At 40.9% G+C, this 19,567-nt stretch overlaps 1 protein-coding gene across 2 annotated transcripts in view; it reads right to left on the bottom strand.

The window, feature by feature from the left end:
• abtb3b (ankyrin repeat and BTB domain containing 3b) overlaps positions 1 to 19,567 on the bottom strand; it is an 88,743-nt gene that overhangs the window by 31,586 nt on the left and 37,590 nt on the right. For both annotated transcript variants that reach the window (XM_088080035.1, XM_042495909.2), the window contains exon 2: positions 2,411 to 2,560. In XM_088080035.1, the coding sequence (XP_087936161.1) occupies positions 2,411 to 2,560 (150 nt within the window). The remainder of the gene's footprint in view (positions 1 to 2,410; positions 2,561 to 19,567) is intronic.

Genomic DNA, 19,567 nt, shown 5'->3' with positions numbered 1-19,567 from the left:
GTTGGAGATTATAGCTAAAACACACAACTACTGCAACTACTAACTTTCAGCCTCATTGATCACACACTAATACACAGTTTTTTTAATGGTAGATTCCTTGAACTCATATGCTGTTATTCGAAGGCATCCCAGTCACATAGGGTTGGGTATCATTACTCAATCGACTGAAATAACCCAGCACTATGTAGTATTGAAACTTCTCCAGCAAAATGACACCAACATTCGAGTTTTTTTGTATTTTCTTTCTGTTGCTGTTATCACGTGGTCTGCACATCCAATTAAGTGGTCGAATCACTTTAAGGGTACTGGTATTGGTATCATCATCTTTCAAACAATACCCTACTATAAACATAAGATAGGAAGCAAAAGTATGTGGACACCCAAACATAATGCCCATATGAGACCTTGAAACATCTCATTTCCAAACCCTGTGCATTAAAATGCTGCTGAAACAGCCTCGTCTCTTCTGGGGAGGCTTTCCACAAGTCTGTGGACCTTGGCTGTGGGGCTTTGTTCCTATTCAGCCACAAGAGAACATAAATGGGACCTTTTCCCATAGAAGATATTTTGACTTGTCACAGTAGGAAAAGCGCAGGTGTTAATAATTAATGATGGCTGAATTCCAATTTGCTGTTTCAGTTTCAGGGTCTTGCTATTGTGCATGCTGGCTCACTGTCACACTGTCATGACACTTAAATATAACAGAACCATTGTTAATATTATTAGTAACACCTGTGCTTTTCCTACTCGTGTCTACTGTTAAAAAAGCCTGTTAATGAATTTGGGTACTGGTGTTGGGCGATAAGGCCTGGCTACCAGTCCGCACTCCAATTCATCCCAAAGGTGCTGAATGAGTTTTCTGTACAGGCATGTCAAAGGCCAATATTACTGTCATATGAGTAGGGCTGGGTACTGATACCTGGTTACAACATGGCACTGGTACCTATAGGACCTGTACTGACCAGACCAAATCATATTGCATATTTTGGTGTCTCATTTTGATACCAGATTTTGTGTGTAGCAAGACAGAGAGTGAGTGCTCGTCATAAAGACAGAGCAAGTGGAGCATGTGTGTGCTGGTGATAGTGAGACTGCAGCAAGCGGAGCAGACAGTATTAAGTTAACTCACAGTGCAGCGTGTGAACAGTGAAGGGGGTGAGAACCAAAGTTAGCAAGTTAATCTCCCAGTCTCCCTTAAGGTGGACTTATAAGGTGGACCAGCTGTTCTTATTCTAGTGACAGTCTCAGCCACTGATAAACAGATTATATAGAAATGTTTGTCTGCTGAGTCTCTCCTGAGTTAGTGAGGCAAATCAATATTTATTTTGCTGTTAGAAGTCCTGTAACTGTTATTTAGTGTTAAGTTATTGCAGTTAGCTTTGGTTTTTATGTACAAGGTGTATTTGTTAATAATGCTTTATCCATATTTATATATTTAATTATTCTTTGAACTGCTAAGTGTACTAGAACAATTGTGAGTTTAAATTTGCCTTTGCAATAAAAAAAGCTGACCTTGAATGTCATAAACCACTTTTATTTAAATAGCCTCTTGACTCAGGCACTGCTTAGGCACTAGTTTTAAAAGTATCATTTAAGCACCAATATCTGAAAAAACCCAAAACGATACCCAATCCTACATATGAGCTTTAAGTAGTCTTACGAAGCACTTTTTAAATATTAAGCCACTCACAGCCTTAGCGAAAAACAAACATCCAGTCCACAACCAAAACACATCCTGCTGAGAGTTAAATCAACACCATATTCATTATTATCATGAGTCAGCACACAGACAAATACACACTGGGAAATGTCCACACCCACACAATTGAGACAAGTGCAGAGACATTAAAAGCATGTATGCATGCGTGTTAATTGCAATGATGGTGCAGTTAACAAATTCACGACCCCCACAAGTTGTGATGTCATTGATAAGCAATGCAAGTGATAAGGTTAATATCAAATTGCATTGCAGCAGTCAGTGGGAGTGACTGACGGTGACCAGAATAAATTAGCTTATTTAAAGTTCAAGTTTTGAAAGATAAACACAGATACATTTCAAGCTTTCATTCATAAAAATGTAATATCAGACAACAAAAGTTACCCCCAACCCCGCTTCAGAGGTCTGCCTCCACACCAAATTTGGGAAAACATTTTTCTATGGACTTCTGTCTGTGCACAGGAGCATTGTCATGGTGAAACAGCAAAGGGTCTCCCTAAAAACTTGGAAGCATTGTCTGACCGTGACGTGACACTGACCAACTGACCAGTGAGCAGCTCCACTGGAGCAGGTGGGCTATTAATTGGAAGCATTGACTCTCAGGACAAATTGTAGAAGGAGGCAACATCTGTTCATTTCTCCACCCAGACTTTTTCTGTCACACATAGACACAGACACACACACAACACTCACTGAGTTCAGAGATGCTGCCCACTCGTGTAGCCAGTAAACACTGTTCAATGGATCGTAGCTCAGATTGACTGTAGGCATTTCCCTCTCCGCTCTTCCCTGCTCGCTGCTGGTCCCTGTGAAGAGTCAGACCCTCAGGTAGGCTGAGCACACCTGAGAGAGAGACAGACAGAGATAAGGGCATTACATTAATGTCATGATAGAGCACAAGACCACAGTCTTAAAAGTAACAATTTTACTCTTATGCAAGAAATTGGGTTAACTCACTCAGGATTTTTCTTTACAGGACAAAAAGGGAATGTAAACAGTCTGCTTCCACTCTTCAATATTATGATATCATTAATTTCCTTAATATATTTGTCATATTAATGTGTACTATGTGCGTGCAGAAGGAGAAAAAACAAGGAAGGCCATACATCGTAGTTATTATGCCTCCTAGTTGCACCTGTCAGAGACTTCTCCCAAAGGAAATAATGTGTGATATTCCAAATGCATTTTCATTAGTCACACCTCTGTGTGTTAGTTAGCCCTCTTTGCTCTGAGGGTGACGAGGCAGACTGCTCTCCAATTCGCTTTGCTGACAGTTTCTTATTCCTCTGCAGTGTCGTGCTGCACCCTTCTTATCATTTGCAGGGTGTCAACTTATGAAATGGCTGAAAACAGCAACTCTCTACTTAGACCTTTAATCACTGTGAGAAAAAAGTAGCTTTGGCCTTAATGGCTCTTTTCTCATAACACGCTGCTAATTTAATGCACATGCTGCCTGCGGTGAAGGTGACATTTTTCATTCATCTTGCAGGAGGAGAAAGTTGCATTCAGGGTGATTCATTTTACTTTTCCCCATTGAGACAGGCGTTAAAACATGTAAGGAGTGATTCAGAAAAGTTCACTTTCTTTTTTTTTTGGGTAGGCAAAGGTCAGGGTTTCCCTACATGTATTTGTGGTGGCCTGCCGTGATTAGAACATCTGCTGCCACATATTGATTTTATATTTTTGGAGCCAGGCCCACAAAAAGTGAAACTCAATTGTTGATTGCACTGTGTTTAAAAGTTTTATGGGGCGGCCTCTAGCTCAGTGAGTAGAGTGCGAGTCCTAAGCAGCGGCCCGGGTTCGATTCTGGCTTGAGGCCGCTTGCTGCGTGTCATCCCTGTTCTCTCTCCCCCATTCCTGTCACTCTCTGACTGCACTACAATAAAGGCAAGAAACGGCCAAAATAATCTTTAGCAGCAGCTACTCCTCTCGTTCATCGTTATGATCAGCTCTGACCAAATTGACAGATCAACTATCCGGATCATAACTCACACAAAAAAAAGGTCTTGACTGCACTACATGCACGAACCTGCAAAAACATCATAACTCAGAGAGGGAATGATAAAAAAAAAAGGAAGACACACACACACACACGCACACACACACACACACACACACGCACACACACACGCACACACACACACGCACGCACACACACACACACACACACACACACACACACACACACACACACAAAATGTGCCATTAAAGGGTTCTAGGTCAAAAAATGTCCCTGAACAGGTTGGATCATTTTGTTACGTTTGCTATAGTTTTAACAATAGATAATTCTGCCTCTATTTTGTGATCTAGCAGCTATGTGAAATTATTATTCCATGAGCATGCAAAACATGTGCTGTGCCAGTTTAGCACTGCACTTCTAAAACATTAGTGGACTCGCAATGGACAGTATAAAACAATTATCAAAACCACTGCAGCAGAACCAGAGACATTATCTTTTTATTTTATACATTTTTCTTCCTTGTCAAAACCTGCTGCCTAGATAAACAACATTACAACTCCACTGTCAACAGTTCTGTAGGAGATTAAGGTGTCTTATGCAATTAGTTGCTTTTTTCATGCCGGGCATGTCCAAAGTCCGATTGTGGCTTTTGGACAGATTTTAAACCCCCAGCAACTTGTCTTTAAAATTATACTATGTGTGGCCTGCCTGACAATGTTGGTTAATTAAGCAAGACTTTTCTCAGTTTTATCTGCTTATGGCAGGATTATCATAGTTTATAGACATGCATCAAGTACGAACTATGCAGGCAGAACTACTGTGTTTTCATAAAGATATGATAAACAGGCAAACAAATTAAGTAAGAACAGCACTGACAATGAGGGCTGTAGCTTTCAGGAGCGGGGGCTGGCTGAATACTTTCAATAGAAGATGAAACAGTTGCGTTTGTCTAATTTGTATGTGATTTTTATTTTAGTAACCCATATAATACAAGAGGCAGCTGTGCCTACGTTTTTTCACATTACTTAATCTGCCCCCCCTTTGGAGACCCCTGACAGATGCAGTTGTACTCACCAATACTTTGTAAATGTGTAAAAATTGGTGGACGTTCAAAACGAAGTATATGTAATTACACCAATTCAATACTGTTATTTTACTTTGAGATATTTTAACCAGGGAAAGGTTTAAAAAGAATAGCAACAAAGCTGGGGTTGGCCTTGCTTTTAAAATTCTTAGCCCCCCTCCCTACTCCAATAATGTCCATAGAGTCCCTAACAATCGAGAAAATGTGGCTTTTAAATCCACAGTTCCTCAGATGTGCTGATTTTAAAGGCATGCGTCTGATTATACTCTACTTTTGTTATTCGCCATGCATTATACAAGTAATAAAAACTGTGTAGAAAAAAAAACAACATCTGGAAACAGATTTCTTGATAATAAGTCACAGTTATTTTAATTTTAAATCTACAGAGCAGATGCTCACAGAGCAGCAGCAGCCGTGGCACCATCTCATCTACATCTTTGTTCAGGTCAGAGAGCTCCTGACAACCTGCACAACCCTGGAACATAAAGCAGGAGACATCACCATCTGCTGCACCAGCGTCCTAAACAGCTACAGTTTTCAGCAAACACTCCAGACAAGCCGACAAGATCAACTATGAAGAAAAGGGAACTTTCTCGCTGTTTTTGTGGAAATATATCTACAGGGATTACTCTAAAACACCTCCTTTACCGCTTTAACTGCTCTGAATGTGCCCTCTTTGGCGCTCACTTGTGCAAACTGCAGGAAATCCATCTTAAACCATTTAAAGCAGCAGGAGGGCTACTGTGGCACCTTCCTTACTCATACTTTCTTCTCAAACAATTATATACCAGAGTAAATAGCACACTCCAAGCGTGACCACAGGATTCATGACCCACCTCTTTTGATGTTCAACTAAAGGCCCCCCAGGTGTGATCCAGCTGAACACTGCACTGCAGACACCATCATTTTCAGGAGGGTCGAAACAGCCTCTTTCACTTTAACCCTGACCCTGTCATCAAAGTCATTTCATTCTTTTTATTTTTCTGGATTTGATTTTCTGTTGGAGGAAGCTCCAGCCACAATTGCAATCATATAGATACCAGCATGTATTGTAGGGCTGCATGAGTCCACTTAGGACTGAATTCTTGCTCTGAAAAACAAGGATAAAAACACCTTACTGTTACACTTGAGCTTTAACTATCCAGCTCCTTAACCTTGGTTCAGGGGAATTACAGGACCAGCTGACAGTGAAGTGCTGAATGCTTTCAGGATAGACTGAGGCAAGGTGACTCACTGGCTCTCTGTGTCCTAATGCAAGGCACTGTCTACCCTCAGGGAGGAACTGATGGAGCTCTTATATGCTGCCGACTGTAGCTGCTCTCACTGTGAGTGTGCTTGCGTGATGATTGTCACTATCTTCCTCGTGATTGTCACTGCACCAGAAATCCCCCTCGAAAAGTGATGTTCTCTGGTTTCAAACTAAAGTTTAACTACACGAGACAAGATATTTGACCTCATTTTATGGTCATAATAATGATATAAGAGTTGGTTATTATTTAAGGATGCACAGTAGCAAGGGATTATATAAGACACCTGCCACTCTTTAAGTGAACCAGTCCTGTTTGCCATATGGCAGCAATTCAGCGTAGCTGAGGAGGCAGAATGATGCTGCGAGCACGGCACTGTCGCTGGAGAAGAAGTAATGAGTGCAAGGGTTCCCATTAAGATGTCACTGAATGCAACTTAGTCATATTGTGTGATATGCAGCTGCACATAAGAGATCCAGTTCATATTCAACATTCACTGCCAGAAAGAAAAACGCCCCTTATCAATAATAAAACTCTATCGCCAATATATCAACTACAAATGCAAAAAGACAAACTTCCTCCTGAGAGTCTTTATTCTTTGCTTTATGTTGATTCATTTACTTCTTTCCTAATCGGTGATATGCAAATGAGAAACTATATGCAGTTCATTTGCTAAATATTTAAAGGAACAACATTAACTGTAAAACCTAAAATGACTCTGCCTCAATCTAATTTCTGGCAGTGAGTTTAACATGTTTTGACTTAATTCTTTTTGTTTTATCTAATGATAAAATCATGCCTGTTTGTTTGTTTGTTTGTTTAGTAACTAAAACCATGTTATAAGTAAGTGGTTCCCAACTGGTCCAGTAAGTGGCACCTGGATTTCTCTTTAGTCATTAGCTCAAGGTCCAAACAATATGAATTACCACATTTAATTTTATTTTACAAAAATGTAAGCACATTGGCTTAGACATAAAATGAATAAACACAAACAGCATTTCAAAATCAAAGCTCTGCGATGGAATTTATTTATTTATTTTTAAGACTTCACATGTTCAAAAGTCACTTTTGTTCAATTTTGAACTGACCAGCAACCCACTTTTGGACCTCAATCCACCACCAGTTGGAACCATTGTTATAAGCTATGTGAAAAATGCTTTTTTTTAATAAAAGCATTTTATCGTAAAACTAACATTGTATGCCAATGATACTTAAGTAGAAGAAAGGTAACGCCTGCACACTTACGACATGCAACACAATTATTTTCAAGACAACGTGTCCATTCCACTTGGACCTTCATCAGGTCAAAAGGTCAATGATACTTAAGTAACCAATTACTCAACTTATGCCAAATCTGCCCCGCAAATATGTGCCAGTTAGCCCACTTACCATTTTCTAATTCACAATAAAAAGAAACTGGCCAACAATGAATTTTTTTGTACTTTAAATGTAAAAAAGGTTGCCAGAGTGTATAAAAAGCACCAAAATGGAGCGTATGTGAGAAAACAAACATTACATATTTTCTTTATTTTTATTTTTAACTCATTTTTAACTCTGGCTCTGTCTGTCAGAGGGCAGATTACTGCAGCGTAGATCCACTCTGACTTGTCTCAGGGTTGACTAGAGCAGTGGGACAGGAACGCTGACCTCGATGTGGCTCCTACCCTGCACTTAAATCTATTTTTGAGGGACACACAGAGAACTGCACTTCCCTAAACACACTGCTCTGCAGGAGCGCTGGCTTTGAGTTTTGCAGAGAGATAAGATACAAAGACAGTGGAGTTGTGCTTTGATCTGACAAATCACAAATGTACTGAACAAACAGGTACAGTAAAGCAGTACTTGGATGGGTGAGATGTTATTGCTGACTTGACTAGTTGAAAAGAAGACAAATACAGACAGCAGGATGCAAACACAGTTAAAGAGATGCCAGAAAGACTGTTTTTAGTGTGCTGTTATGGCTCTAAAGGGTTAATCATGTTGTTACTGTACATGGATCACAGTAGTGCTGCCCCACTCTGGGCTCCGGCTCTGTTCTGCCAGGCCAGATGGCTACCATATGTATACCAAACGAGTGATCATAGCGAGATGGAAAGCGGGAAACAGAGCAGTGACGTGTGTAAAAATGTGTTAGAATGCGTCTCCTTCTTTAAACTGCCCCTTTTTTCATTCTGAATAATCCTCACCGTATGTGCAGTCATAGAGGTGATAATATGAAACTGTGCTTTTTTCGAAGGAATGCAGTTTTGCCTGGATTGACTGTAAATCTCCAGAGGTACGGTCTCGGTTTGGGCTCTCAGGTGACCACAGTATGGTCTGAGGTAGCCACAAGTCTTTAATGGCTTAGTTCTGTGCCAGTCATATAAAGCAGGACTCTGCAACTACGAGTCCTGTGAGAAAATACACATGCAAATGTCTGTTTAAATTAGAAAACTGGAAGAGGGAGAGGCATGTGAGCACTGCATGAACCACAAACACATGCACACACGCAAAAATGCTGGTAGAAGTTAATGGAGAGCAATGCTGCATATAACACCAAGGTGCGTGCACACAAAAGCAGACACACACAGATAATTATTAGTAATTAAAAAGTCTTAATCCCAGGCACTTCATGTCTAGTTGGATGTGCTCTGCAGAGAGAGCAGTGTGTTCAGCTAAATCCAAACAGAATATTTCCTCTTGCTGGGCAACCACATTCAGGGTACAGTCTGTTGACGATCCTCTTGCTGTCCCTAATACAAAGGACTGAAAAAGCTCCCGAGCTTGCATCATATGTCGCTCTGAAAGAAACACACAAGCCTCCTGATGTGTTCTTACACAAGTATGAGTAATGCGCCAAAGGAAATACATTCAGACGGTAGGTTTGGGTTCATTTTTTTGCTCAGATCAACAGTAAGAAGAGTCCAGTATGAGCACAACAAACCTCGTCTGCTCTTGTTTTAAATAATGAACGTGATGCCGTTGTCATTTTCTATTGACACCCCTCCTCCAAGCAGAGGTCAAAGGTCAAGCTCACGCACATAACAGTGCATCTTGGAGCTGATAAGTAATTGTCTCACATCTTTGTTCAAGGACACTTCACTGAGGCTTCCACTTGCTGACACAAGACGCTGAAACAATCCAGTGAATCATTTTGTCACCCCCCTGTCCTCCACCGCGTTGCTGTTTCACTTGTTATGTGTAATGGTGTGTATGATCTTTGATTAGATTAGATTTTCTTGATTGAAGTCACGACTCTTTGTTGACACTCCTTGATGCAGGTGTCCATTAGACACCAAGAGATCAAGAAGCAAACGGACGAATGTGCCCACAGTCTGATTTAGTCCATCTTATTTTTAATTTCGAGCCGACAGCGTCTGCTGGCAGCAGAACACAGAGCTGTTCTCAATCACTTAATTACAACTCTGTAAACCGGTATATATTTAATTTGTGAAATTGATTCTTAAAGATGCTCTAATCAATATTACTATATCAACTGGATGCTTCCTGCCCGTCACTAAACAGACAGTTAGCGACTAGCTGGTGAACAAAGAGAAGCAGCAGTAAAAGAATGAGATTTTTCCCTCTGATATTGGTGGAGATCAAAGCAGACTGCAAAGGAGAGTAAACATTTGACTTAAATCCACCAGGTGGTCAGAAACCTGACTGAATGAATGCTAATGTCGCTCCCTAACACTTTATCATAACAATATTCTAGGTAAAAATACTGTAGGCCTATGTCCAATGGCGCTGGTTGAGCTGCCCCCATGTGGCCAAAAAATGAAGTAATGTAAAATTAGAGGCCTACTTTATTATATATTTGACTTTACGGTGCAAGTCAAGTGTTTTGGCCCAGATAATTTGCAAAAATAAATGTCAATTAACATGTACTATCATCCTTTACTATTATGAGAACATTAGTAGGAGGTCGCCTCAAGATACATTTCATGTAATCGTTTGAGGAACAATTTCAGTCTCCTGAGTAGTCCATACAGATCTGATGCTCTTATCTGTTGCAATTTTTTTTATTTCTACAGTGTAAAAAAAGTTTAATTGGATGTTTAAAGGTCCAGTGTGTAGGATATAGTGGGATATATTGGCACACATGGAAAATAATATTCATAACTGTGTTTCCATTAGTTTATAATCACTTGGAAATAGCAATCCGGCTTTCGTTACCTTGGAATGAGCCATTTATACGAGCTGTATTTACATACAGAATGGCTTCTCCTCTATGGAGTCCGCCATGTTGTTTCCACAGTTTCCCAGAATAGACAAACCAAAAACCGGCTTTAGATAGGGCCATTTGCATTTTTGTGTTTTCACGTCAGTCACCATAGTTTTGTTACCCACTTGGCCCGTTGAAGTAGTTTTAGTTCAGTAACATAGACAATAGACCTTTAGGTCACAGGCTTTATGTACATTGCTTTTATTGATACGCTAACTTTTCCATTGTAGCAAAGTAAAAACGTTCTTTTTTCCGCAATATTTAATCTTTTTTCTCCAATTTGCGGTGTTTTCACACTGGTTTTTTTACATGCAAAATGCAAATGTGTATAAAAACGGTGAATAAAAATGCACTCATAAATGGATAATCTTCATTTCAAATTCTTCAGCTGAATATTACAAACCCTCTTTAAACAGCGTGTTAGAGCACTATTGTTAATGTTAGTTTTTTGCATGAAAAGGTCTGCCACTCAACTTGGAAGTCATAGCAGGTTCCATTTCTTGAATTTTGTTGGAAGTGCCTTTTTTTTTTTACAGTTTAATATTAATTATCATGATTGTTCTGCCTAATAATAATGGAGAGATAGATAACAAAGAGATAAAAGGTCAGCTGAGACCGTGGCCACTGAATCACTGCAGCCAGCTTGGAAATAGCAACATATAAGAGCTAAAAAAAGAAGATAGATGTGAGTATGCCAAACAAAAAACACAAACGTGGGTACATACTACACAAGTCATCAACACACAATAGACCATACACTCCAACACACACAGACTTGTGACGGGTGACCGACGCACAACAAGGGCACGACTAAAATTACGCAATCTTCTCCAATCAGAGGGAAACCAGCCGTCCTGCAGGCTGTGTGTTATTCCACCCCGAGGTAGCAGCTCTTTCGCTATTATTTCTCTCTTTTCATCTCATTTCTTCTGTCAAGGGTAATAAGTCTGTGTGTAATATCCATGAGTCGAACGCCTCCCGCAGGATGCTTTCCAGACAATACTGGCAATCAGCAGCAGCAGGGAAAAATCTGAAGTCACTGAGCCGTAATCTCTCTGCTCACCCTGCACTACCTCTCTCTGAGCTTTGGGAGAGTCTTAAAAAGCAGCGCTACGGTATTTTCTTCCTCACAATTATCTCATATAATCTGATACGGGGAGGGGGAGAAAAAAGTGGGATTGTGTGGTTTGTCGCATTACAGTAAAATCATGGATGGAGCTGCTGTGATTAAAAAATATGAAAAGCCACTGAACTTTTTTGACATAGAGACGCAGCAATCCTGCTAAATGCAATAGTGTTCTGAAGTAACTGCTCATTTTACACTGAGGGCACTGGAGTAATTAAAGGATATGACTAATGTCATAAAATGAGATTTGCTGCAAGGGGATATTTTCCTCTGGGTCGTTTTAAAGGGGTGACATCACATCGAGCAACTTGTAAACACACTGGGAGCTTTTAAGTGAAGATGCTCTCGGACATGAAAACTCAGCACAGTAAATATGACGCAAAGTGCAAAGTAGATAAGACGGTGAATCCTTGAGGCATGAAAGGTACAGTCACTGCCTGTGTGCAGCGTGTGCATGTTTGAATGTTTGTTCCTCTGCCTGTGTGTGTGTGTGTGTGTGTGCGTGCGTGTGAGAGAGAGAGAGAGAGAGAGATGAAGGTATTCCCAGTAAGTGTGTGGCGTGTATCAAAAAAAGAAACAAACCACAACTCTCATGCACTATTAATCGTGTTTACCAACATTTTTACAGTAGCTTCTTTTAATGAAGATCCGCATTGCACAATTCTTGAACTGTTTACAATCTGCACTGGCTTTTGTTGTGAGAAAACCAAATACATTTCCCACTCTTCCTCTTCCATTTGATACCTGACTAAAGACCAAGAGTCATTTGAGAAAATGTCACTTTTAAAAGCACATGCTTATGAGGAAAAGAGCAAACATGCAGTGAACAAGACATTTGCAATAAGTGGAAGAGCAGATGATTCAGAGTATTCTGGGCAGAACATCACACAAAGTAAAGGAGTGATGACAAATGATGACACCAGGATTTGTAATCCACAGTGTGGTCTGCTCAGTGGAGGATAGGGTGAAAATGTCTTGCTCTCATTATGACTCAGTTAAAGGATAAATCTGGTGATATTCCATTTCCTCTTATTTTCAAGGAATCCCACAAGGGGACTAAAACAAACTATGAAATACTCCTAACAAGTATCGTCTGCGATGAAGACCTTCATTGCTGTATTAAGAACACATCAGCGAGCCAAACTGCTGTGCAGAGATGTTGCTTCATTAAAATGAATGTGAGCACTGCAGTTTTATTTTTACTCATCCCCAAATACACTATCCTGGTGCTATAAACACTCACAGAGAAACAAATGTGTATAAATGAGCATTCGAAAATAATCCCCAATATGTGCACCATTTACTCTTGTTTAGGTATTTCTGTTTGAAACCACAGCGCCCAGCTGTTTTATAAAGTTAATGAGACATTTTAAAGGTCCAGATTCAGGGGAATTTTAATGGCATCTAGTGGTGGGAATTGCAGATTCATTCAGTGTTTATTGTTTAGGAGGTGTTTTACCATGATCTGAATTTTCTGCAGAGGTCTCCTCCTCTCCAAAACAAAAGGACAGAGTTATTTAAACCAATAAAAACATTGAATAAAGCACTTTCAGGTTACAAATCAGTTTTCTTTTAATGCTGTTTGGCTCGTTGGAGAGGGGCCGTTAGCCCAGCACCTGCTAATGTGTGCTCACCTTTTTTCTCTGTTAACTTAGGATACAGATGTTCATAGGATTCATTGGAACTGGATAATCCAAAGAGGTCTTGTCCCCTCAATACAAATGTACCAATCAATTTCAATCGATAAAAAAAACTATGAATAAGCATTTTCACATTTAAAGATCAGTGTTTTTTGACACTGCTCATCACTGAGCTGCTAATTATGGTCACCTAAGTTAAACAACAAAAGCGCAACAATGAGAGAATGTGAAAATGCGCATGGCCCTATCTAGAGCCAGTGTTTGGTTTGTCTGCTCTGGGATACTGTAGAAACATGCCAGTGCAACATGGTGGACTCCACTGACGAGGACCTGCTCCCTATGTAGATATAGACGGCTTGTTCAAAGTCAATGAAAACATGATTCTAATTTTCAGGCAATTGTACAAAAACAGAAAACATAGTTATAACATCCAATATAATTCCAATAAATCCCCCCAAACTAGACCTTTAAAACTGTAAACAAATCATTTGTGACCCGTTTTTCTGAAGATTCATATCTTCACATGGCCAAATGGACTTAAGAGACACAAACACAATAAGGAAATCAGTAAATATTGACAGAGAGACTACTACGTAGTTGGCTTTGGGCTTTTCAGTGGTTTTGCTGATGGTAAGAATAATATGGCATAAAATCAGCCTTATCTTTTAAAATGTGGTCATGCTTTAGGTCCATTAGGTTTCATTCCAGTGGCTTCTGTGGTGCACAGTAACCGCTCACACATTAAAATAGCACTTCTCTGTCTTCCAAAAGGACCAGCTTCTCATCTGCATTCAACTGTGTATTGTTTCCTATGACCGTTTCTATTAGCTTCTAAAATGGTACACACACACGTTCACCTATAAAAGCCACTGTATGCATAAAGTCCATTCAATATGGATACCTGTCAGCCAAAAAATTTATCTCCATTTTCCGCCTGCTCCTCCCAGGAGTCTTATGTCTGCAAACTAGCGGAAATAATCTGATAACTGCTGCCATCCTAGCAAACAGGCCAGACCTCCAGTGTGTTGTGCGTCACCACAGAGTCACGTCGAGCGCATGCCCTATTCCCTAGTTCCTAATTTGTTTTCTAAATGCCGATTTGTTGTACTCACAACGGACAGACGAGTCAGTTATCAGTTACCTGCATGATAAGACTCTGTGGAGCTATTAAGCTCTTCTTACCTCACTCCCGTTCATACGAGGATTAAAAACACAATGTCCCAGTATTATGTGTGTTTGTGAATTCAATGTGTATTTTTCTTATATCTGTATATTTTACTTTATCTAAGTGGTGCATTTGCGTAAGCATGCAGGTTTTGTGAGCCTTTTTGAAAAAATAAATAAATAAATTTAGAGGAAAAAGAAGTGAGTCTTGACAGTCAAAAAACAACCCTCTTTCCCTTAATATTGTTATTATTAACATCAAAGAATAGCTTGAGTGGTTTATCCGACTTCCGTTTCTAAATGTTGATTCATTATTCTTCCCCAAGATGTTTCAGGATGACAGACCAGCAATTTATGAGGCATAGAGCTCCAAATTGCTCCGTAATTGTTTAACCCACCTAGTGCAATCTATCATTCTGACTTTGCAAAGTGGCTTCCTGTAGCACAGACACTGACTGGAAGTGGGCCATGCCTGGCAAAGAGTGATGAGGCCTGGGGCTGTGTGCCGCTCCCTGTTGCTTCCCCCCTCCCCTGCACCTCCTTGGGGGGATGACCCTCACTGTTCAGGGCTGTCGTTAGCAAATATCCCTGTCACTTTGATAATGTGAGAGCACTCGTATCGAAAATGTGATCATTCAAGTCTGAACTATGCTAACACCTCAGGGGAGGAGCCCAGGTCCCCTAAACGGTATTACTTATTACGGAAAAAGTACAAAGTCTGACAAAACAATGTCCTCTTTGTTATGTCCTGACAATGAACAATTGCTCTCGTCCTGAAGGTTGAACATTGGCCAATTTGTAATAGAGCAATTTGCAATATCACTTAAGAAATCAGTCATGCAAGCTCATCTTCCACTTCTAACCCATAAAGCTTATGCGATAGAGATGGTGCTGCTCTCTCATGCATCACAAACAGAAATTAGCAAAATAATATGCATGATGCAAGCAACACACACACATACACACACACACACTTTTAAACAAGGATGTGTTCCCAAAGCTGGATTGTTAGTGCAGGTTAAATATGTTACAGCCCATGCCAACAGAACATCATTTAACGGAACACACAAAGCGAGCCAAAGCAAATATTGAAGGTATCGAATTTTAGTTGCCTGCCCCGGCACCAACCGACTCCAGTCAGCTGCAGGCAGCAGGTAGGCTGGGTCTCCCTCCTGCTCCCCTGGGCTCTCCCCCACATGTTTTCCCAGCCTTTCCCCCAGGCACACTGGCTCTGCTGTAAGAAGCACGGAGGGCGGAGAAGGCTGTCTGGCAGGGAGCAGCCACACCACATTCAAATACACATGGCATAGAGCTGGAATGTGCATGCACACTCACACACATCCCTGCACAAGTGCACGCACCCAAATGTGCACATCAATGATGTGTGCATATGTAAACACACACACACACACCTGTAAATCTATCTTCATGAGGACCCTCAACATAATGCAGGCATGTCTAAAGTCCATACTATATGTGCCCCCCCACATAGTATTGGTTAATAAAGCAATATCTCTTTGCATCTTTTCTCTTACCTTACAATGGCAGAACTATCATACAATTTGTAGACACGCATCAAGTAGAAAACTATACAGGGAAACTGATGTATTTTCATAAATAGACAGTAAACACGCAAAAGGAACAGTTACTTAATAGCAGACATTTCCTGCCAGGTAGCAGACAGCAAAGAGGCGTAAAGTTGGCCGCTTTCAGTAGCGAATGGAAAGTTGAATACTTTTTTACTGAATGATGAAGCAGTTGCTTTTGTCTCATTTGCACAGGATTTTTCTTTAAAATAACCCATTTGATGCTAGAAGTGGCTAGCCCCCAGATATTTTTCCACATGATCTAATCTTGCCCCCATTCATAAAAATTTGGACACCCCATCACAACTAAATGCCTAACTCCAACAACCCTTACCCTAAACTGTATTCAAATCTGAACCTTAAAACCCAGTCCTCAAAAAACTAAAAAAAATTCTCAAAAGAAGTGAGGCCCTACCAAATTGTCCTCACTTTCCACTTTTCCTCACTCTGTTGGTTACATACATGTTTTGGCCCTCACCATGTAGCAAACACAAGAGCACACACACACACACACACACACACACACACACACACACACACACACACACACACACACACACACACACACACACACACACACACACACACCACAAATCCCTCTTTTCCTCTGTTCCTGCTTCACTCTGCACAGTTGTGAGACTCATACGCACCTCACGCCAGGAATATAAATGCAAAAAGAGAGTCATTGTTGAAACGGCCAAGTTCAGTGTTCGACTCTCTGCTCAGTTCCTGAGGTGGGGTTTACTTAAAGGTTTAAAACAGCAAAGCACGGATATTGAAGTATTTCAAAGCCACAAATAAGGAGCTATTCAAACTGTGCACTTCAAAAATTTCTGAACTCACTCTCATGGTTTGTTCTAAAATGAAAAAAAAAATCCCTTGAGAAATGCTTCTTAAAGACTTAATCCCCCAGCATGATAAATCAGGAAGCTAGTACTTCTCTGTTCATCATGTTTATACTCTTCTTCCCTCAGCGATTATTCATCTTCACCATCAAAATGCATCTTTGCTGCTACACCCCTCTAACCAGTAGAGCCACATTCCCCACATGTCCCATCACAGCGCTGTATCCCATAACCCTCACTGTCCCATATAGAGGATGTTCAGTCCATCAACATCAGGTCAGTCATGCTTGACTCATTAGTAGTAATTAATGGTGGCTGAGTCCCAGGCGGCCCAAGGCACTATAGAGTCCAAAGCTAACCCGGCCCGGCCCCACCCTGCCCAGTCCAGGCAAGCACAATTTGTTTTTCTGCTTGGTCGGCTGTGGCACTTCATCCGCACAGCTTAATGCACTTGGCTGCAGAAGCAGAGCTGGGACTTAGCCAACCCCGGAGAGCTTATATTTTTTTTAAAGTGACCTTTTAAAAGAGAAGTCAAATATGTATATATGAGTGCTTCTCCATGAAGAATGATAGTCTGACTTTGAAGTGAAGTGAGACGGCCACATGTGATGTTTTGCCTTGAAAATCATGAGTGCTGGCATGAGGTTGTGTGAAGCGTGTCCACATGCATTAAAACCTTGACTGTATCAACAAAAAGTGCTCTTATTAAATGATATCATTTATCCTTCACAAGGTACTTTGGAGAAAGCTTAAGTAAAGGCCAGACATGAAGCACATCAACCATGGACTATATAAAATAATGGACGTAGCTACCACTATGTCACCCACTAGTTTGTGGCCTGCCGTTTTGAAGCCTTAAATTCAGGATTTCAGCCATTGCTGAGCTGTACTGTGAAGATACAAGGTACAAAGTAGATTTACTTAATAGAAATTACAATTTGTCTTGGATCCTGCTACATCTTTGGAGTTGAAGGGTTCAATAAAATCACCAGCTACTATGAAAATTCCATCCCGTTGCTTGGCACGTTGCTGCTGATTGCATCATACAATTCCTGCAGAGCATTTTTTAAATTTGCATCGAAATCCTGCGTACTGTCGGCTCTGAACAAGGTCCGCCCACCCAGCGCAACAGCCTGATCCAGGATGCATGTCTCCACAGAAATGTGTGCAGAGCAGTTCCTGATTTCCCGTTGCTGAGTGAGCCCCAATTGCTCCACATCCACTTCAATCTCCTGTGACCCGACACCAACCAGAAGAACAGTCCCCGGTCCGAGTCGGGTCAACCTCACCTCGATGCTGGCTCTCCTCCCTCTCTTTGTCCTGCACTTTAAGTTTTGTCTCTTCCCGCATATGCCGTTGGTGGGGAACCTCTTGCGGCCTTTTGCATTCAGTCCAAAGCCCGCACAACTTTTCACACAAGTGCCTCTCAATCGAAACTTTTATGGCCCGAGAGAAACAGAGAGAAACAGAGAGTTTCAGTAAAGATTAGCACAAAGGTGCCAATGACTGTCATTATTGAATGCATGACTGGTTGACTGCTGTTGCACAGAAACTCTTTTTAGGCTATTAATTGCACTGAGCAGGCAAATGACATGAGAATTCATGGATTTATAAGCCTTGTGCCAGGCTTATGAGTCCTGCGCCTTGTTCTGCAAAATGAGAGCAGCAACACCCAGAGGCCTGTCATAGTTTAATATCATGCTGTCAACAGTCTTGTGGTAAAAAGCCTCCACACTTGTATTAATAGGCTTATGATTTTTGCTCAAACTGCCGTCCATTCTTCATTTTACGTCTTGTTGTTGCTTTGCTTGCAAGTAATGAGTTCCGTAATTGATTTTCTCTGTTTGCGTCACTTAGTGCCCTTAAGCCATTAAGAGCAGTCACTTCTGTTTTCATAAAAGAGACTCTCATATGCATTATATAATGCTGACTTGGCTGCCAGGGGTATTACAGCCAAGGTCTTGACGGAGGATTTGAAAATAGGGCCTACGCCTCAAACTGAAATCTGCCTTCTAGAGGTTCCTAAAACACTCAGCTGCCTGTTCCAATCGTAGAGAAGATCAAAGTTAAACTACAGCTCGGCCATTAGGCTTCACTATTTTCTTTTCATTTTCTCAAATAATGCCCCCTCTTGGACCATGCCCATGAGTGACCCTTGTGTGCATGTGTGGTATTAGTGCATGTTTGACAGTAAAGCGTGCTGTGGAGATGAAGTGCCTTAGAGCATGTGAGCTGCCTCTATAAGCACGGATGTGCTTTCTGCCTTTCTAGAGATCAGCTTGCGTGTGTGCACACAAGGTCGCTAATCGTCCTTTGACTCCTTTCACGTAGGATGATTTAAAAGTGTGGTGGTAGTCTATATGAATCACTTCATGCCATGTCACATTAGCTACCTTTACGTTACCCGTGCAGGGATGTGTAGTCCTCCCCTTTCCTCCAGCCATGTCACAGTGGAGGATGAATGACAGTGACACAGCCTTTGAATATGTCAGAGGCCATCAACCCGATGGTTCCACCATACAGGATAGATGGATGGCATCGAATCACATCAGCAATTCAAAAAGGCCTTTCATTTTAAGTGTGAGTCACTGTTACTTTCACAAAATGAACAATAGTGAATTGGAACCAAAGCCTTAAAATTACATGGCAGTGGGATCTGAAGGCCACGATAAAGCTCTAAAGTATCTTGATTAATGATACTCAACTTACGGCCCCCAGGCCAAATCTGGCCTTCAAAAGGGTGCCGGATGGCCCCCCTAACCATTTTCTAATTCACAGTAAAAATAAAGAGATTCACATAGGGAATTGGTTTGGTTCTTTTAGCATACATAAGTAGAGTGCATAAAACAGCATCAAAATCAAGCTTGTTTATCCAAAAGAAGTGCCAGTGAAGAATCCCACGCATCCCCCGGCAGAGGTCCAAGCTAAACCTCTAATGTTTGAAAATCTGAGAAACCTCATTAAATCCTAGAAATGTCCTGTAATCCAAGA

This window comes from Plectropomus leopardus, chromosome 7 (assembly GCF_026936395.1).
Source record: "Plectropomus leopardus strain MGB_pleo_1.0 chromosome 7, ASM2693639v1, whole genome shotgun sequence".
NCBI classification, from domain to species: Eukaryota; Metazoa; Chordata; class Actinopteri; order Perciformes; family Serranidae; genus Plectropomus; species Plectropomus leopardus.
The sequence above is the reverse complement of the archived record's forward strand: the minus strand, read 5'-3'. Positions and strand labels throughout refer to the sequence as shown.